The 20,781-nt window shown below is 39.1% G+C and overlaps 1 protein-coding gene across 2 annotated transcripts; it reads right to left on the minus strand.

Annotated features, from left to right (window-relative positions):
• Positions 1 to 626: 626 nt before the first annotated feature.
• Positions 627 to 20,762, minus strand: kntc1 (kinetochore associated 1). 2 transcript variants are annotated; one of them, XM_071483017.1, is made up of 62 exons: positions 20,091 to 20,762; positions 19,646 to 19,798; positions 19,363 to 19,483; positions 18,921 to 19,036; positions 18,585 to 18,663; positions 18,367 to 18,444; positions 18,240 to 18,274; positions 18,041 to 18,151; positions 17,581 to 17,674; positions 17,306 to 17,358; positions 17,087 to 17,199; positions 16,927 to 16,981; positions 16,736 to 16,834; positions 16,582 to 16,625; positions 16,417 to 16,482; positions 16,230 to 16,305; positions 15,866 to 15,991; positions 15,550 to 15,716; positions 15,322 to 15,433; positions 14,985 to 15,128; positions 14,834 to 14,890; positions 14,452 to 14,523; positions 14,194 to 14,313; positions 13,640 to 13,783; positions 13,455 to 13,550; positions 13,200 to 13,303; positions 12,992 to 13,094; positions 12,772 to 12,906; positions 12,547 to 12,666; positions 12,217 to 12,289; positions 11,793 to 11,860; positions 11,398 to 11,699; positions 11,040 to 11,212; positions 10,454 to 10,554; positions 9,950 to 10,094; positions 9,796 to 9,852; positions 9,539 to 9,702; positions 9,298 to 9,402; positions 9,069 to 9,197; positions 8,697 to 8,813; positions 8,485 to 8,594; positions 8,162 to 8,378; positions 7,662 to 7,751; positions 7,398 to 7,563; positions 7,064 to 7,122; positions 6,759 to 6,975; positions 6,607 to 6,680; positions 6,274 to 6,484; positions 5,957 to 6,069; positions 5,775 to 5,830; positions 5,297 to 5,375; positions 5,087 to 5,211; positions 4,862 to 4,997; positions 4,675 to 4,770; positions 4,377 to 4,433; positions 3,960 to 4,014; positions 3,397 to 3,460; positions 3,109 to 3,238; positions 2,900 to 2,989; positions 2,173 to 2,327; positions 1,084 to 1,186; positions 627 to 856 (listed from the first exon to the last, which is right to left on the minus strand). In XM_071483017.1, the coding sequence occupies exons 2-62, from the start codon at positions 19,781 to 19,783 to the stop codon at positions 821 to 823; spliced, it is 6,651 nt and encodes a 2,216-aa protein (XP_071339118.1). In that variant the 5' UTR covers positions 19,784 to 19,798; positions 20,091 to 20,762; the 3' UTR covers positions 627 to 820. The 2 variants fall into 2 exon arrangements, with proteins under 2 accessions (XP_071339118.1, XP_071339119.1); XM_071483018.1 differs by having other exon boundaries at positions 628 to 856; positions 16,417 to 16,479; positions 19,646 to 20,761.
• Positions 20,763 to 20,781: the final 19 nt, after the last annotated feature.

The raw sequence follows: 20,781 nt of genomic DNA on the forward strand, positions 1-20,781 counted from the left end.
CAGTAAAAGGGGTTTTATTCTTGCTAAAAATGCCTTGTATCTTACATATCCAATGAAAAACAATCCATATAGTTTTTCCTAGGTAGATGACATCAATTTGCTTGACTATAGAAAGCAAAATCTTTAATGCAAGGTAAAAACAAGTCATTCTCAATCATTTGATTCACATGAATAGGTGAACAGCATGACATGCTACTGTTTTAAACATGATCTCTGAAGTTTTTGCAGTTGTTGTCCAGCATCTGGCCCATTTGATCCAGTTAAAACCAGAAAGTATAGATTAGTAATTCATAAATATAACCATGTTACATGTAAAACCACAAACACCTCCTCCAGCCAACAAAGACTTATTCCTCTTACCTACAAAGCAGAAGTTGTCTCAAACTGGCATCATGAATAATGTGAATAGAGTGTTCAGTGTAATTCAGTGGCGTCCCCACACCAGATCTGTATCTGGTCAAACACCTTTTAGATGTGGTAGAACGAGAGATTGGCAAAATGAATGTGCAGCTGATAAATCTCCAGAAATTATGTGATGCATTCACGTCAACATGACCTACTCAGTATTAGTATGGTTTTTCTAATAAGTGCTTGGTGAGTGTAATGGTAAATAAGGTAGGTAATAACATAAAAATTGATTCAAATATGTAGATTTTTGATTTTTTTCCCCAAGAATTCTCACACAATTTTCAATAATGAAAAGCATTTATTCAAATATTACATAAACAATTGAAAGTTAAATGCCAAGTGCAAATATTGCATCTTAGTCCCAGACAGACCAAGTAAGATTATATAAATAAGCTGAAAGGATAGTGTCAGTTCATCCTGAAACTCCATTTTGGATGTTGAGAAACTCCTGCAAATCAAATTACATAAGCCTGTTATGTATCACAGTTCAATAATCACCTGGATGTAACAGTCAAACAGAAACAATATGCAATCTATGCAAACTACTTAAATTAATAGAACATAAATAAGATTTTAATGTCATCAAACACCATGTTAATTTTTTATTATATGAATCTCTTTGTAGTGTGGCGTTTATTCCAGACTAAACAGGGCCAGGATATTAGCTTCAGTTACCTTCAGGCAGCTCGGTGATGGTGAGCCGTTTGCCAGCGTTTTTCCTCTTTGATGCTCTCTCTGTTTCATGTAGTCACGAATGAGTGAGTCAGCATCATCCTGGCTGAAGAGCATATTAAAAGAATTTGAGGTGAAGAACTCAAATTGTACATTTGAAAAGGTCAAACTTTGATAGGTTTTTGGACAAGTTCTGTTTTGCTCTTTAACAGTCAAGGATCCTTAGACACCATGTGGTGGTGGTGTGCAGTTACACTTGATTGTTCAGGTCTTCTAACCTTAACAATATCAACTTTAAAAAAAAAAAAAAAAAGTTATATTAAATTTCAAGCCCTGTTTAACCCAAAAACTACATCTATAACTTCAAAGGAAGTTAAACCAAATATTTAAACGTCATTAGAGCTCATTATCATTATAACATAGTTTGTACGATTTTCCTGCCTCCAGGGGATGAAGGTGATGAAGACAGATTGAGCCTTTAAATGTTGGAACAATTAAAAGCATCACTCCCCACAGAATGGATGAACACACACATTGTTTCTATTGCAGAAACAATGCAAACCATTAATAGTATCAAAGATTAAAAGGTGATATGTAACTACGTTGAGAAGGAGGTCAGAGAATTCTGAAAAAGTGTCCTGTCTTTTTTTATCATCTTATGTGTGTATTTACACCTACTGTGTGTATAGTTATGCATAATAGTAGCTTGTTTATTATTCTCATCCCATTTGGATTATATATTTGATATTATATTTTGATATAACATACGGAGAGTTTCTGATCACTGTCTCAATATGCGGATTTCCAGCCTCTTAACATCTCCTACAGTCACTGGCTGCCATAACATTCACTGGCTGGATTTGGCTCCATCTCATCATCAGCTAGATGAAAATGCCCAAAAACACCTGATGTATCAGACAAATACTATCTGTACCTGTACCATTTATCATCTTTTTTTTTTTTTTTTTTTTTTTTTTTTTAACTAACTTCGATCAGAAAGGTTTGTTGATCTCCTTTCCTATTTGGAAAAAGATGACAATAAAATCAAAACACAAATAAAATAAAATTGAATAAAATAAAATAAAAACCTACCAGTTCTGGCTGATCAGGTAGTCCACCAGGTTTTTCACCTGGTTAGGCTGGCCACTTGACACCATGAGCTGCTTCAGATACTTAAAATGTTTGGTCTTCAACAGTTTCTGGTGCTGCCCATTTTGACTGATGAAAGTTAATACAGTCTCCCTGATCTGAGGTAGAAAGGTAAAGGTAAAGTTTAAGGTAGAAAAGTAGTATCATGCAATAATGTGATACAGTGCAATTGAAAGGAACAAACCAAAATGGCAATAAAGGTTGCAACAACAAGGCAAATATATTTCATGGCACCTGACAGCCCTTTTCTATACATTTGTGTTTACAGTAGCACAGCAAATCAGTCCCCATATAGAATAAGCCAGGACATGGTATTCTATAGACACATCTCTTTCAATATCTTTACACCATCAGACCCATCTGACATCGTTTCCTGTTTACTAAGATTTAGCAACAGGTGGCACAGCAATGTTTGCACAATGTTTCAATATGGTATATACTGTATAAATATCTAGTTACAGGAAGTTTTACAACAGCGGTGCACTAAAGCTAAAGCAGTTGGTTTATAAAGTGAAAGATGAAAGCAGTTGAAATGTTGGTTTTTGTGTCAGTGGTTACCAAAAAACAAAACAAAACAAAAACCAAAAACCAAAAACCAAAAACCAAAAACAAAACAAAAACCAAAAACAAACCAAACCCCATTCATATTCAACCTAAATTAACATCTCACCTGTGAGGGGATTCCAGCCAATTCCCCAGTGTTCATAAGTTCTTCCACCTGCTCAAGGATGGTGACTGGGTTACAGACTGACAGAAAGCCCTGGGAACGGCAAGAAGACAATGATGTTCAAGACAGTCTGATTGTAATTAAGAGTCTAAAAGATACAGATCTTCCAAAAGGTTATTTCTGACATGCTGTATTGACATGGACAAACTCACCTGGATCTGCTGAGCCTTTTTATTGGCACTGGGGATAAGAAGGAGAGTTCCCAGGGCAAAGGCAGGCAGATTGAACTGTGCGAAGCGGTTGGCAATTCCTATCAGGTCCAGATTTAAAAGGAAAGGGCACCTTTGGAAGAAAGGACCATGCAAACAAACACTGTTACATGCAGATGAGCAGTACAACAGATTCAACGTATATGAGGTGTTGAGCTGAAGCTATTTGCAGCCCATGTCCCTGGTTCGGCTGTTAAATAATAAATGGCTGAACATGAATAAAATACATACTTGAGGAGGAGAACGAAAGTCCTGTAGAGTGTTGCCTGTTGATCAGGACTCAGAGGAACAGAGGCTGTCAGCAAGAAAACAGATGAGACAGTCAGGAGCATTCAAGAGCTACTGAACACTGAAAACATGTAGATTATCAAAATTTAAAAGGCTTTATTAAAAAAGGTAGTAATTTACTAGAACGCAACTCCATCTCTCCACTATTTATTATATTTTCTAGCTCTCTTTGTGCTTGTACAGAAAGCATAAACAAAACTCCCACAGTCCAGGCAAATTTTCAGTATTTTTTTTACATTGTCTTCTCATATGTCACAGTAAGGTAAAACAAGATATTTAATGCTGTAAACATATAAAAAACAAGTGTTTTTTTAACTGAATTATTGAATAGATCAAAGCTCTCAGGTCATTTTGAGTATTGGAAGATTTTAATGGATACCCTTCTAGCCAGTCAGCATCAATTATTCTACCAGACCATTGTATAATAAAACATTGATTAGCATCAAAACAAATAAATCCATGTTGTTTGTTAACAGAGGTGAGTTTCACTGTTATAAATCTGGTACCTGAGACAAAAGGTGCCAGTATCATACTCCTCCAGGTCCTGGAGAAACTAGCAATCTGGAAAGAAATTAAGATAATAAAAGAAACTTCATCTACATTATCACTAATTTTTCTAGGTCGTATGTCAGCAGTGATGGTTAGAAGTGTTTTTTAAGGTTCAACAGGATATCCGATGGTGTAGGTGTGTGATGCGTCATTTAAATGCAATGTAATTCTGGCTTCAGCAAACGCAACCGCTCCAAGTAGCTGAATATCTGAGCACTGCATCTGCTGCAGATTGCATTGGTCATCTTAATTTTTTTGTTATTTCAGTAACAATTAAAACATTCATCATACACTTTGCGACCCAATTTTTTACTTTATGCATGAAAATGAAACACAGGAAATACTAAGAACAAAATGAAAGTGATGAACCATACCTCCCACAGAGCAGGCACAGCCACTGCTGCCTCTAACACCTTCTGGAGGTGACTGATCTGAGGGGAAAAAACACATACATGCAAGTTTTAATTTAAAACACAAAGCTGAACTGTTTTTATTTAATGCATTTATGGATGTTGAGCAGTCCATCCCTATCAACAATTTTACAAATGCTGGAAATAAACTAAAGACAAACATCACATATGAGTGAAATGGTATAGTATAGTTCCTCTATAGGTATAGTGAAACTGAGACAAATTGTGTGAATAAGCAATTTCCTGGTGCATGTGTCCTCACCAAGTTGAAGCCAAGCAGCTTCTGAAGCAGACTGTTCCACAGCTGGGGGTCGTACACCTCATACTCCAAACACAGGTCTGCCACCAGCCGCACCGCCTGAAATGACATGGGTCAGTTTGTTTGCCTACAGCCTGTGTGCTGTGTGGGACATTTCTAAGCTGCAATAGTTTTAAATATCAGAAAATACCTGTGGCTCATGACTGTGGTTCTTCCACAACCCTTTAACCAAGCCTTCTTTGGGACTACTGAGGAAAGAGTGTACTGTGTAGGGGATGTTTAATGCCTCCAGTTGGGAGACAAAGATATAGCACTTCAGGTAATATCTGCAAGGAAATATAAAATACAGAGGCACTGCTGATTACAAAGCTTAGTTAAATAAACTTCATTTCATACTGTTGAACAGCTTTCATACTGGATTTTGGTCCTGGGGATCTGTAACTGGGCCTCCAGAGTGTCTGCATCGGCGAGGCGAACGAGACAAAGCAAGGCCCGAGTCCGATGGCAGAAGGTCAGACGAGGCCCAGGGGAGCTGAGGGGCTACAAGAGAAAATCCAAAAACAGACTTCAGCCACTTTCTCTAAATACACTGTCCAGTACTGACTCGATGCAATTTATTCCTCACCCAGGTTTCAGCTGATAGGATAGGGTTTAAAAGACGGACAGCATCATCGATGGGGTAAGATTGCAGCATGTACACCACCCTGAGGACATCAAAAAAACACAACAGAGCCGACACATTTTGTTGTTACAGCTGTCTGCCCAGTCACTGTGGGTTTTCAGAAATACAGTGACATTCAAGCTAAACAGTAAAAATGCCACTGTCATTCTTAAAAGACAGGCAACGCTAGTGTATTGTGTGTGTATGTGTGTGTATGTGTGTGTGTGTGTGTGTGTATCCTAATAGATGACAACAATTAACTTCCATGCAATTATTTTTAACTGAAATTATTTGATCTCACTGATCTCAACATTATTTCTATGCAAAGTCAAAGTGGAAAAAAGGAAAACATACTTTTTTCACAGAATTTTGATTATAATAAAAAACATAATTGAAGAGTATTCAGATGCAAAATGCTGCAAGAAAACAGTGATGCCTTCACCTCATTAAGTCTGGGTCCTCCTCGATGTTGCCGACACATTCCTGATGACCGATATCCTTTATTAAAGAAAAAACGTTTTGTGAAAATTCCACACAATGGACTCAAATTTGATGAAACAGAAAGCAAGTAAATGAAAAAGGAAATGAGCAGAAACTGTGAGGGGTGAGCTAAGACTGACAAACCTTGGCAACAGCAGGACCTGTTTTGCAGATCCACTTTTCCAACATCATGTTTCGGATTTTCAGGAGATCCACGTTGTTGACTGCAGCTATCTCCTTAACCGCAGCGTGAATGTCTGAGACAGAGACAAACAATCCAGTTAAAAAGAGCTATATACTGTATATCTGAAATATATATAATCTCACAATATTTTGCCATCTCAAAAAATCTGAAAGCGCTGACCTGGGTGTTGAGGTCATAAGAAAATAAATCTGGTCTCATAATGGAGCTTTAATGTACTTCAGTTCTAAAGCAGGCTCCTGTATTAAAGTGTGCTCACCAGGATAAGTTTGACCTCCAGAGTCTCTGTAACGCTGCTCCACACTGCTGTGCTCATACAGGGCCACAATGAGCCTGGCTGGCAGCCCAGTCAGCTTCAGATGCTCTGGGCTGTTTAGCTGGCTGGCTATCAGCGTATTCTCAGTAGCCGAGCGCTGGAACTGCAGCTTCAGCTTGGAAAGAAAGGTCTCCCCTCTGGCCCGCGCTGCCTCCTGCTTGGGATCAGAGGGGAGTAGATATAACCAACTGATGTTTAAAAATAATAAAATAGAGCTTTGAGGGATTTAAAGTTTGATTCTCTATATTTCTCCTGGTGAAAAACACAAATACGGACCTCAAGGTTTGGATCTTTCAGCCATGCATCTCCAAGAGCCAAACAGAACCTTAGGGACTGAGCTTTCTCATAGCCTGTAAAGAGCAGGAAACAAGTCAGTGTATATATACACAAACATAGCATCAGTGTAGTGATTCATCTGCAGGTTAGACCTGGTGGTAGTTCCTGGGTGATCTTGTGGGCTGTGGCAGCTGCCCACTCTGAGCTCTGGATGCAGTGGATGTACTTCATCATGGTCTTAGCCACCTTGAAAGTCTCCTTGTTGTAGCCATGACCTTGACCTTTTTTCCTCTGCTCTAAGAGTAGAGGCTTCATCTTCTTCTCAAACACATGGTTTGCTGCTGACATATACAACTTGTCAAGGCTCACCTGGAAAGAGACAGGAAGGTTTGAATAACCATGATATTGTCAAACTTTATGGATACAACTTTAACTCTTTTAGATTAGAGGGACGTACCTTCATCAGTTTGCTGATCAGAAGAAGTGTAGGGAAGGTCTCCTCACTGAGCTCAGGAGCTAAACAGAAATGTATTTTAGTTTCCTCAGTATTAAATCCCAGTAACTCCAAATATCAATTAATTCAAATATTTATAATAACAGGTGGTTTAAAATATCTGAAATAATGTTAGGACCTAAAATGAATTAAGAGTCCTGTTAGGTTACACCTGACACCAACAGATAACCCGTGTGGATTTATTTAAATCAGTAGAGTAATCATCATCAAGGTAATTTGAGTTTATCAGCATTAATACGGAAAAATGAAAATAAGACAACTACAGTTGCTAACTCACAGATAATCTTCCAGAAATGTTTGGTCTGCATGAGCAGGTGGAAGGGCAGTCTGCTGTTGGACAGGAGGTTTGGCAGGAGGCCGTTTTCCAGAAGATACGTGTTCTCCACGTCTGATGGAGGAGAAACCCGCTTGTAGGATTTCAGGTGCTGAAGGAGGCCCATTGCCTGTGCATTAAAAAGACATTGATTGTAAGTCTTCAGAATACTTTTTGAAGACAGTGAACTATTTAATGTTAAATGTATCAGTGTTTTTTTTTTTTTACCTGACTTATAGAAAAGCTGGTCACATTCTCATCTGCAGCCTGTATGATCTTCAGCACTACTTCAATCCTCTCATAGTTGTAAGGGCTGAGCTGTATGAGAAAGGCATTTTGCAGGTTAAGTTGCTAAACTTAAATTCTGTTTGGGATAGAAACACTAAAGGATTTGATACTACAACGGTTGCCATGGTGTGGTTCAGACTCATCTTGAATCTGCACTGCAGTGTTATGCCAAGTACAGTTTGTCAGTAATTCTCATTAAAATTCAAGACACTGGTTTGGCAAGTGAACATAAATATTAAGCATGCTGTCATTTAAAAGTTACACTAAAAAAGCATGTAAATGCTGCTTTTTGATTTGTTGAAATTGCCATTATACGTTATATTTTCCTTAAATCTGATTTCTCAGATCAGCCTCATATATCAGTGTTTAAAAATCATTTATATTGAGTCCTCACATTAATGAGAAACTATTTTTCTCTAATTTGCCCCCCATGCTCAAACCTTGAATAAGGCAGCACAGAGACTGTCGGTGAGCTCGCTGGTGCTGTGTAACATCGGGATAATCTGCAGGACTCGCTCCAGTGCATCTGCATGACATAGAGGCTGCACCTCTTCCTGTCCTGCACCCAGGTCACCTGCAACTTCCTCATCCTCTTGGAGCAGCAGTAAGGTGGTAATGTACTGGTTGATCACACAGTCACGGTCTAAACCAAATGTGCTGCAGATATATGCAAAAGGTGACTTTTAGCACAGTCTGGACCCACAATGAAATTTTATATTCCATACATATTCCAAAATTTGACACTGTAGAGGGAGTGGCTGACCTGCAGTACTCGAGGATGATGTCTGGGGTGATCTTCCTATTCTTCACCAGAACAGGGATCAGACTACGCTTCATCTCAGGCCGCTGACGGAACACTGGCTGGATGGATATCTGCAGCAGAGCAGGGGTGCACATGTTAAATGTCAAGTCATGTGAGACAGACACCCACTGAATGTCTTAGGTCTTGACCCCTGAGCATAAATGTTGCATTACCTCCAATTTGCTAAGCTTGATGCCCCACTCAGCATCAGTGATGACAGAAAGAAACTTCTCTTGTTCCTCTGCCTCATTGTACAAGCAGCAGAGATTGGCCCCGATCCTGGCCACAGCCTGAAATGATCAACAGTTGCTGATTAGATTTGCTGAATATAACATAGATGGAGATGTGACCATACATATGAATGTTTATATATAAACTGTTCAGTCTTCAGTTTGGTCTGATCTTAATACTACTTATGATTATTATCTCAAGCAGGATTCAACATCACTCAATATCATATACACAGTTCACGACCTCTTGTAATTATGGAAATAAATTACCATACAAATACAATACATACAGCAGAGCCTGGTCATATTGCCTACCAAGATTTTGTCATAGTTTTGCCAGGTGTTGTCAATAACCTTCCACAGTATTTTGAAGACTTCTGCTTTTGAGAGAAGCGTACAAAGTCCAATAGCAAAATCATGATCGACCACTCTCCAGTTGAACACCTGCGACACACAGGAAACAGAGATAAAGTTATGTAAAAACATACTAACATTCAGTAAATCTACCACTATGTTCTCATGACACTGGACTCAGCAGACTCACCTTGTTCAAAAGGGCCACAGCCACAGTATTCACAGAGGATGTAGTTGTCTTTCGGAGATCATTCAGGCATATATTGTACTTCTTAAGCTCCTGGCTATCATAAAGCTGAGAAACAAACATTAGAAACATAAAATAATTTGCTTAGTCTCACTGGTAAGTAGATAAAGCTATAATAACAGTGCAATTGGTCCAGAAACACAAATGGCAGTGGCTCTCATAGGATCACATGTTGTAGTCATACCTGCACACATAGCTTTATGTCCATTAAATTAGAGGTGACATGCTGCAGGCAGCTGCCGTATGAATTGACCAGCACTCTGAGGGCCAGCTCCAGCTGACTGCACTCCTGTAACATCTGTAACATGTTGGCCAGGGGCCCGAGGAGGGGCTGCAGGTAGTTTGAACCTACGAGTGGGCCAGGCAAAACACAAGGTAAACTTTCAAAATGACAACTTTCAGAAAAAGTTGTAAGTATCAAGTATCTTCTTGAATACTTACCATCCTCAAATGAGCAGTGTGACAGACAGGAACAGTCTAGTGGGTACAGTTTGGTATCTGCAAGAATGGGGATAAATTAAGTGTAGCAGCTGACGAGACCAACCAGCTGCATAGTGCCTATGGTGATGAAATCCCACATAGATGATCTTCTTACCCTGAGAAACAGGCAGCAGGCAGTTGGTAATTTCATACTGAACAGGGAGCACAGACACCGGGTCCAGAACAATGCAATCCTCCTTAAAAACATCCTGGAAACTCCACTGAGAATATGGATCCTTTTCTGCCTCCGAGGTCAAATCCTGTGACATTACACAGTAAAAAACAATGTTTATTTAATGCATTCGGTTAATTTGTGTAAGAGAAACATTAATTAAATGTAATTTTATGAAAAGTTTTCCTTGCTTTCTTTCTTTCTCGGAAAGATTTATGGGAACTTAAAAAAAAAAAAAAAATCACATTATATAGGAAGTCTGCAACTGCAGTGTGTAAATCTCACACTTAAAAGTAAAGAAGATTTCACCTGGTAGATTCCTAGTTACTAATTTGTAAAATATGATTTCTGACTTAAATGTCTGCAGACAAAGATCACATCAAGCACAAACCAGACCAAAATAAAGTAAATGAAGTGTCACTGTATGGAAAAAGCTAAGACACTTACCTTGGCTATAAAGCCATAGTTGTCTGATAACTGACACTGATGATAGACATCCATAGCTATCCGTGTGCACTTGCAAAGCTCCAGACAGTCCAGGAGCAAATCTGTAACAATTATTATAATCATAAATTTAGGGATTTTGCAATTTACAAATTATTTGAAGCAACAGAGATCAACCAGACTAGCTCAGAATGAAAAAATGTCTCATGAACTTTTTAACCTTGATGCTCTATCAGAATGTCAAACTGTTTTTACTGCCTATTGTCCTGAATGTAGACAGCATCTTCAACAAGACCAGATAAACTATTATTATATGGACAGTATGGAAATAATTACTTGTCCTTGTTCTGAAGCTGTGCTGTTTGTGTGTCATCTGTGTTATTTATAAATAATACTTTTTACTGTGTTTAAGATGAGACTGAAGACAGATTTCCAGCCTAGTTCTCAGAACAAGTGTATTTTTTTACTACAAGATCCCAGCAAATAAACAAAGATGAAAGGTATCTAACCTATTAGCTTTTTCGTAACAGCTATTTTCACCAATACAGAATGTTTTTGAACATTATTGATGTTTACACGTGTTCTTTACCTGAGTGGCACACAGTGATGGCCTGGCAGGCCAGATCATGAATGACCGCTGGCAAGTCCATGTTATTGGGAAGCACCATGGGAACATCGGCCTCCAGCATCTGGCATAATGTCTTGGCAGCAGTGAACAAAACCTTCCCTGTGCTGGTGTTATAGTGGTGCTCATACAGCTCACTGAACACACAACAAAAAAAGAACAAAGTCAACATGAGGCTCTCCAGGTGCCTCCCAGTACTATAAATATTCAAACAATATATCGATCATTGAAGAACAAATGGGTCAGAAGATTACAACAGCGATCCCCAACAGTTTCCCACACATGCATTCATACTCTCAGCACAGCATCCACAAATGCAAACCTGAGGATCTTCAGGGCCTTGTCCACCTTGCCCACTCCCAAAGCTCGCAGGGCCAAGTCAGACCAGAGCTCCTGTTCGGTGCGCTGCAGCTGTCTTCCTAGACGACGTAAGCCAGCTTCTGTGGAGATAGTCTTGGTCTTGCCATCTGGATCATTAGCCACAACTGGAGCTGTCATGGCCTTCCCCTTAGATGAAGTGCGGCCACGTGTGTTTTCATAGCATGTGATGTGATGCTCCTGGATCTGTTTTCTGATGTTTGGATCCTCATAGTTGGAGGGGGTGAAGAAAACATCAAAGTCCTCCTGAAGAAACAGATAAAAAAGGCTGCAGATCAAAACACCAAATCAAAGAACAGATAGAATGGCATTCAATAACATTTCTTAAATGAAGCTCACCTGTAGGTGGGCAATTGCCTTGAACATGATGAGGTTGTTTTCACACTCCATGCTTTTAAGAGCATTATCTGCAGAGGATGTAAAACCTGGTATCACTATTGGATCTTCATATGGACATTTCTGAGATTTCTTTCCCTAACTTTTGCCTGTAAGCTCTGTTTTTATATCATTACAAGTGACAGGAATATAGAAGTCGTTTTAAATGCATCCATTTCTATGATGTTCTGCTGCACCAGATTGCAAACTACAGTCTCCTGAAGCATCAACCACATGGAAGGCTGAGTCTAGGGTCAGCTAAAGTCCCGGAGCTGAGAAGTATTCATTGACTTAATCAAGACAACAACTAGGCATAGAGAAAAACAATTTTGAAACTGAGGGACACTTTGCTGTTCATGTTTTAGAGCTGAGTAAAGTGAATACTTACGTTTTTGGATTATGTGCAGGTATTTCAGAGCCTCCACCATCACCTGAGCTATGACAATCTGGTGTTTCTTGTGCTATTGAAGGCAGGCCAAGAGAAAGTTCAGACTGATTCACACACACAAACACACACAACCCTTTAAATTTCTAATTAAGGCACATGCATCGTGATTAGATTTACAGCGCATGGGGAAAATCTAAAGCATCTCAAAATACGACAACATATGACTTAAGTAGTCTTGAAACTGCAGTCACAAAATTGATCCTCGATTACAAGTACCTAAAATGCAAATGAACTTTTATTTCAAACACATGCCATCTTCCCTCTCCTCACCTCGTCAGATATGTGCACTTTGTCCTCCAGCTGCAGCCTAGCCCAGGATGTGAGACGCTCGACCACACACTCTGCCTCTGCAGAGGACAGCCTCTTCAGGACGGTCATGCACTCCTCAGTCTGCAAGCAGCACAAAAGACTTCTTACCAACATACCAAGAATGCATAAAAGCAAAATGCAAAATTAAAATTTGGTTATTTCATATTTCTGCATAGATAACCGTACCTTGCCTTGGCCAATCAGCTGGATGAGATACAAGTAATTTATCTGTGAAGTTGGAAGTTTGTATGCCTCAGCTAGTATCAGGGAGTCCTCTAAAGACATTGGCAAGTCTTGCTTCAGGATGTATCTAATCAGTGTCTGAGGAAGACACATAGGAATCAGAAAGTGTGCAGGCAGACAGAACAGAAGTCATGTGTAACAAAATTGATCAGATCAAACTTACCATAATTTGAGTGCTGTTAGAGAGGTTGAAGTTGCGGACCCCGTAGCCCCTGAGAAGTTTCCTTATCTCCATCAGACGGTAGCTCTCCTTCAAAAGCTCTTGTCTGAAGGATAAATCAGGTAGAAGAAAATCAACTAAAGACTGCTAATGTTAGCCAGTGTTGCCACAATAATGGTAACTATTTCAAGTGAGGACAACGTAAACATACTTTGGTCCATCCATCTCTAGGTACTGCTGAACGAGTTTTTCCACCACATTACTCCAGGGTACTACAGCTTTCTGCATGATCTCCAGCACAGCATCCACCATCAGCTGGCAGAAAATACAATGTGAGATTTCACAACTCCCAGAAAGAACTTAACTGTTTTTCGCCATCTCATTTACTGGTTTTTCTGCCTGATATTTGTGATCATTAACCGTGAACACGCTGTGAACTGTGTGTAGTGTTGTTAAGAAAACTTACATCAGTGTCCGTCATGCAACCCAGTACAGCCACTGCTTTAGCCTCCCATTCTGTGAAAAGTGTTGTGGTCTGAGAACTGCAGCGTTCCAGCAGATCCTGGTGAAGAGGAGAAACAAAGGGCATCACAGGGTATTCGGAAAATCAAATGCAAGTCCCCACTGAGTTTGGCTGCAATGGAGTTTTACCTTGATATACTGTAGAAGCAGCTCATCAAAAGCAATCTCATGCTCTTCAGCATATGGCAGGATGCTGTTTTCCACTGTGGCAGCGATCAGCTCTGGAGCCGGCACTTTGTCCAGCATGAAGAACGCCACACTCTGTACACTTCCCTTTTAAATTAACAGAGGAGAAAATGTTTTAAAATGGGAACAACAAAACAACACCCACTCAAAATGTACCAAGAATAAACACCATTCAACATCTGACAATATGATGTGATTCATGGCAACAATGCCAAAATGCCGTATTTGAGAGAGAGGTTTTTTTGGAGTCGATTTTAGTTTCATAATGAAATAACATAGTAACCATCACTTCCACAACACAGCTTGAACCCTTTTAGTGATCTACTGACATCTAGAGAAACAGATGAGCAATGCTTAGATTTCTGCATAATTCTTAATATCGCTATTTTATCCACTTTTTGTGGAGTTTACTGTAGCTTACATAAGATGCATGAAGGTCGTTTGTGATCCTGGGTATAATTAAAATAATTAGAATATATACCTAATAAAAGACAAACCTTCTCAAAGACGGAAAGTGAAAGTCTGCAGCTGTATTTACGGTGGAGGTCCAGCAATTGACGGAGGTTGGACACCAGGGACTTGAGGTTCTCCACCTCTTCTGCACCATAACTATCATCCTTTCAAAAAAAAGACACAAACATGGACCACATAAAGGCAGGATGATGGCGTTACATTACATGCTCACGGGTAGATCATCACTGTGAAAGTTCTGATACTCTGATTCATAGAAAACAAAGAAAATGTGGCGAACTTACAGATTTCCTCCATGTCCATAAAGAGGGCAGTCCAAGCACTGCCAAGTCCAACCCGTTCTGTGGCCACGCACCCTGGAAAGACACATTACATTCATTATCATTGTTGAGACAATGGTGACCAACTCAGAGGTTTTGGTTTTATACAGCTAATTAAATAAAAGAAAAAAAATAAACAAACCTATAAAATTATCAGAGATATATAATAAGTGTACTGTATAAGTGCAAGAGCATGTGATGGAAAACATTTCCCCTCACTTTATTTGTTACCGTTAATACTGTGATTTCATCTTGTAGTGGTTTTCTTCGGTCATCAAAATCAATGGGAACTTGAAATCAACAAATATTAATCACCAGTGTTAATTTCTGTTGCTTTTTTATTTACCTTTTCTGTTAGCTCCAGATTCCTTGCCCTCTGCTCTAGCCATCTCGCCAGGATTTTCTATGGGCGCATAAAGATAGAACTTTTACTACTGAAAACATGGAAGGACATGGTGCAGATAAGAGTATTTTATGACTGAAAGAATGTATCCTACCTGTCCTGTTGGCAGCACTCTTCTCACAAAAGGAACAAAAACTGTCCTAAACCAAGGACAGAGGTCTTGGGATGGCAGGTCCTCTGGGATGGCACTGAGCACAGCTTCAAGCTTGCTCTCATCAAACTCCACTGCAATCTGTCCCTGTCACAAAACCCAGCAGTAGACAACATCACAACTGACACCAACACTACGACGTTTCTCACACAGAGTTTATTTTGTTTGGTCATTTTCATCGATGTCAGGGTTGAATTTATGTATTAGTATTATCCTGCAATAAGTTACTGATATACTGTTTGCAAACTACAGTGATCATGAGATACTTTGTATTTGTTACCTCGTATCTGAGCCAAAGGAGTTGTGCGCCCTTTATGTCTCCTTCTCTTAGGTGCGTCAGAATGTCTCCTAAATTATCAGTGCTGTTCAGAAACTCAATCCAGGCAATTCCACTATGGATGACAGAGCAATATACTAAAGTCACACATTAACGTACACAATTGACAAACCACAATACGGAAATTTTATTGTACAACACAAAAAATAAAGTATTGGGCACTGAACCTACTTGAAATTTTCCAGGCCGTGCAGGCTACAGAACGTTGCCAGTCTGGCCAAGGCCTCTTGGATCTGTAAGGAGGAGTATCGTGTGGCAGCGTGGTTTAGCATCTTCTCTGCTGTGTCAAAGGTCGGCCATGGAGCTTTGAGACAGTATTCCACCACATACTGTTCATCCTAGGCAACACAAAAAAATATATCTCTATTAGTAAGGGGTTGATACTTGCTACCAGTTTGCTAAGAAGAACTCATGTTTCATTAGCACTTTAGATCAGTAAATTGTGATAGGACTAAACAAGGCTCCAAAACAGCATTGTTACACTCACTGTGATCTTCATGAGGTTGGTTTTGGCCTCGTCCACAAGATCAGACCACACATCCTGTCCATAGCCACCCACCGATGCAGACGCCAGCTGCTCCAGCACAAAGTCAAGCTTCACCTTGTAAACAAGCTGAACAAAAATAGGACTGTTAGTTGTGTGTGGTCTAAGTTAGGGTAATAAAATCACCACCAGCTGAACCACCATTCTAAAGTAACAGAACTATGTGTACCTATTTTTATACTTTAAAATCATACTTCTCTGGTCAAATAGCAAACATATTTCATTCCAGTGATGCCAAATTACAAAAAGCCCAAAAGAGTCACATGAAATTCACAGTTCTTTACAAGACATACAAACACAAAGTTACCTCTAAATCCAGCTCAAATGTGATGGCAAACTTTTCAGCCTCTTCAAACATGTGTTTGTGAAGAAGTCTGCTGAGTCTGGGAATAATAAAAAAGTCAAGTAAGTCAGATTATACTGACATCATACAGATCACAGTTGCACAAACTACAGTTTCTGTAGAAACATGTCGATGTTTTAAAATTCGGTACCTGTTTTCAGGCAACGCCTCTGTGAAGCATCTGACAACAACACAGGATATAGGTTCTCCACGACTACTTGAACAAGAAAAAGAATAGACCACTTAATATTTTAAATCACCTTAGCACTTAAGTTGTGTCTTAACATCACAGTAATCATAAAAAAACCTTTCCTACCTTTCTGGGTTCTGACAAATGCCCTCCACCAAATAAATGGTGTCCTGAAATCAGAGGAAAAAACAGCTGACTTAAATATGCAGCAATATGAACAACTAGAAATGGCGCATTCAAAATCCAAATGACAATTTGATGAGGATTGATTTTTTTTTACCATGTTTATTTTTGTCTGGACAAGACAGGAGACTGAGGAGACATCCAGAGAGTAGCAAATAGTCATGGAGGGCAGAAATCGTATTTGCAGCGAGTTGATCTAAAAAAATGGAAAAACCATCATGTCGAGTTCAGAATAGGACTTGAGATAATCATTTATTATACTTTCATAAAAGGGAGTTGCACTGCTACCTGACTGTTGTCTTGCTTCGTCAGTGCAATCATCTTCATGCTGCCCTTGTCTTGGCTGTAATACACACACATATTAATTCACATTTTCAAAATTGTTTAAAGACAGCACAGCCCTCTGTATATTCACAGCTATAGCATGTCATAAAAGATTGATACATACGCCACCATGGAGGCAGAGCCACATTCTGTGGTGAGTTCAAAGTCATGAATTGCAAGGTCTGGCCAACAGTTAATCATGACAAGGAAATGTAGGTCCCAAAGACTCAGGACATCCTGACACAGAAGAAAAACGTTAAGTAATCCATATGTAAACTTCAAATACTTTATGACTGTATAACATACACTGGTATATCAAACAGCTTACGGTGATAGAACTCACCTCAGTGTCAAGAAGATACAAGAGATTTTCCACCACCACCATCTTTCTCACGCCTTTGAAATAAACATAAGGAGAATATATCTTACAACTCTTGCACAAAGTACTTTTACGGGCACTTTAAATTTTTAACCTATTTCACATACTTTTTTTTTACCCATTTTTTTCCCTACACATGTCCAACACCCTGAGCCCATACATTCATCACCTCTTTAGCATCTCTCAAAAGGCACATTAAAAACATGTAGCTATATACTGTTCAGAAATCAAGAGCTTACCTGGAATTAAGTTATTGTTGACAGAGTGAGCAAGACACATCTTGGCCTGATGAGGGTCCATTATCCAGTGAGTCAAAACATTCTCTTTATCCCCCTGTGAATATAATAACGTTGAGACAAGATCTAGATGCAATTACTGTATGTGAATGTTTAATTCACAGTAAATTCTGTTTGTGATTTTTTTTTTATTTTTTTATTTAGCACTGTAAATAGAATAAAATTCAATTCAAAATGAAATGCAGAAAAATTAGACATGTAACAGCATAGTATGGGCAGGGACTAAAATAAAAAGAGTACTACATGTTTGTATCCCAATCCGTGAGTAGAGTTTCTTATATTTGGTCCTTTAAATATACTTTTATTGACATGTAACCCATGTATCAAAACTGCAAATTGTAAAAAAAATAAAAAAAATAAAAAAAAAATAAAAATGTATCAAACTTCTCTCTCAGCCACTCACCCCAATCATTAAGTGGATTTCATGGCCCTCATTGAACATGACTGCAGTATTGCAGCCCTCGTCATGGTAATCTTTAGTGGAGCAGAAGTCTATCTTGATGAAAGCCTGAAGCTGAATTAGGGAAAAAAGTGATTACTTATCTGCTGTTCAAAAAAAATGTAATTTGCTATTACATGGAAAGAAGATTGCCTTAACTTACCTCTTTCAAAGCTCCCACATCCATTTTTTCAATGGCTGTGTTGTAAAAAGAAAAAGGAAAGTTTAATTTTGTTCAATAAGGTGGCTCCAAACAAACTTTAAATCAGCTGTACATAATATTTTGATACCTGTCTCAATCTTTGCCAAAGCAAGGTTTGTAATGTGGAAAAACCCATCCTTAATGAGAAGAAACACATGGTACATCCCTGTCAACCAGAAACACGATTCAGAAAAAAAAATGTTAGTCAGGTAGAGAATAAATTACACATTTTTTCATGTTACCAGCACACATTACACAATCATTTTTTAACAATGGATTCTTCTCATATCCATGTAGAAATTTCACCTAAGGATGTTTTGTCCTCTTCTATGATGAGGTAGCGATATGTTTTCTTATCTCCACTGGATGGTTTCTCCACCAAAGCCTACAAACGCAGAAAATGACACAACATGTTGATAATGTACACAGGTGAAGCACACCATGCAGCACGAACTAACCTCAGAAAAAGACAGTTATCAGAGCTATTACAGCTGTTGCTGTGTAATTCTTCAAGTTTTGTAGGTGAAATCACATTGTATATAGACATATAACAAGTCAGGTCAAGTCAGGTCTGACATAGATACATCATACATATCTAATGTAATCCTGCTCAGGTAGGCTTTATATTAAAAACACTCATACCCTCGTGAGAAGGATTCTCTTGTGTGGAACATAGATCAAATGAAGGTTCCCATTTCTTTCACAGACCACCAGAAACTGTCCCTCCAGGCACACATCAATAGCATCCACATCAGTTTCTGAAAAAGAAATCGTAGTGTTAATGTACAGTAGTCAGTAGTTACTGTGACAGGACAAACTTGCATTACTGGAATGACATAATGAAATCTGGCATGCAACTGAACCTCTACAGCAACCTCAAACTGATTTTGTTTTTGTTATACATACCTCCATACGTATATATGTATATACATATGTTGATAAAGAGTAAGCAATCTCTATCAGTCATCCTAACAAATTCTTGTACGAGCTCATTTGGATGCAGCCACACAGTCATCTCAAGATGACACAAACTAACATCTGACAGATTGTAAACAGTGTGAAGGTGCAAAATAAACATGTATACCAAAGTTAAGAAGAAGCAGGATGGTCTGATAGCTCTGGTCAAACAGGATAACTGTCTTGTCAGCAACAACAATGCTCCAGTTTGACCCACTGCAGGAGGAGAGACGGGGATCTGTCTGCACCTGCAAGAACCAGCATTTCCACCCAGTGATTGACCAGTGCTGTCACTAGCAAGGGAAAGACTTGCTAACTCAACACCCCTGGATGTGAGTGTGTAGTAAATACATGGTGCAACGGGAATATATTCGAGTTCGTATACAGTAAATATGGACTATAAACTTTACCTCACTGGCAGTGGAGATTTTGACCAGAGTGTCCACCTGATACAAGCCGCTACCACTTTCCTCCCTTGACACATTGCCCAAACGGACAGTGTTTGTATCCTCGTTAGTCAGAAGTTCAACGTCGCTCCACATCGCCATTTCGTGGAGCTTCACCTTGCATGGAAGAAGTGCGATCTTCTTTATTGTGATGCAAATATAAATATGCTTCGATACGACTTTTTTTTCAAATACTTGAGATGCGATCCATTAGCACGGCTAGCTTAGTTAGCATCATATAGTAATTCTGTTGCCTCTCAACGTCAACCTCATTTTATGACAACGCTATTGCTAGCAGTTCAGGTGAGAATTATAAAACCGACTAAATTTAAGTTGAACTGTTGATATTTACGCAACGGCAACGGCGCACTGGCGGATTACAGCGTCGATATAGTTGATAATAACTCACCGCTGAAGTAACCAGATAACCATAACTCAACAGTATTAGCTTTAGAAATTGGCGGGTTGGTGTAAGTTAACAGGAAAACAATATGTTAAATTCTCCCTGAGGATTGCCTTTCAGGTACACCTTCCGTCGGAGGCTACGCACAAAGTCTGCCTCCTTCGTAAGGACTGGCAAAAGCTAACCGCGACCACAGCCTGTATTTTTAATTTATCTACCCGTAACCTAAATATGATCCATTTAATTGAAGCGAGGCTCGCTTGTACTGTTCATGAGCTGAGGGTAAGTGCTGCCTGACAGGCCTGCTTTAGGGAAAAATGAGGCACATTTTTTACAATGGGCCGGGCCATTGTAGGACTGCCCAGAGAGCGTTGTGGTGTTGCCAGGTCTGATATCTTTCGGTTTATTGCGTGGTTTACTGCTACATTTTCGATAGGGACTCAAAGGTTAGGGCGCTTTCATTCAACATTAATTAAACAGTTTCAGACTACTGAATATATCAACGAGCCATTTTACAAGGAGTTAACAAGAAAACATACCAGCGCCATTCCTGTTATTCTAGCTCATCAAACTTACAAAACTCAGAATCCAGGGTGGTCCCGCATTGCTTATGATTGTTATGTAACTACATATAATTGAATTGACATCGTTAAAGTTGGACTACTTTTTTACGTATTTGCCCTTTTTTTGGTTTCTT

Source organism: Trachinotus anak, unplaced genomic scaffold (genome assembly GCF_046630095.1).
Source record: "Trachinotus anak isolate AG129_WGS33_773 ecotype Australia unplaced genomic scaffold, CSIRO_AGI_Tana_v1 ptg000008l, whole genome shotgun sequence".
In the NCBI taxonomy this organism is placed as follows: domain Eukaryota; kingdom Metazoa; phylum Chordata; class Actinopteri; order Carangiformes; family Carangidae; genus Trachinotus; species Trachinotus anak.

Excerpts from the sequence above, each read along its gene's own strand:
- kntc1 (XM_071483017.1), bottom strand. The coding sequence starts at position 19,783 with ATGGCGATGTGGAGCGACGTTGAACTTCTGACTAACGAGGATACAAAC. Across the intron at positions 11,700-11,792 it reads AGGCAATTGCCCACCTACAG|GAGGACTTTGATGTTTTCTT; the intron begins GTGAGCTTCATT and ends CTGTTTCTTCAG. Across the intron at positions 4,434-4,674 it reads AGCTGCTTGGCTTCAACTTG|ATCAGTCACCTCCAGAAGGT; the intron begins GTGAGGACACAT and ends TTTTCCCCTCAG.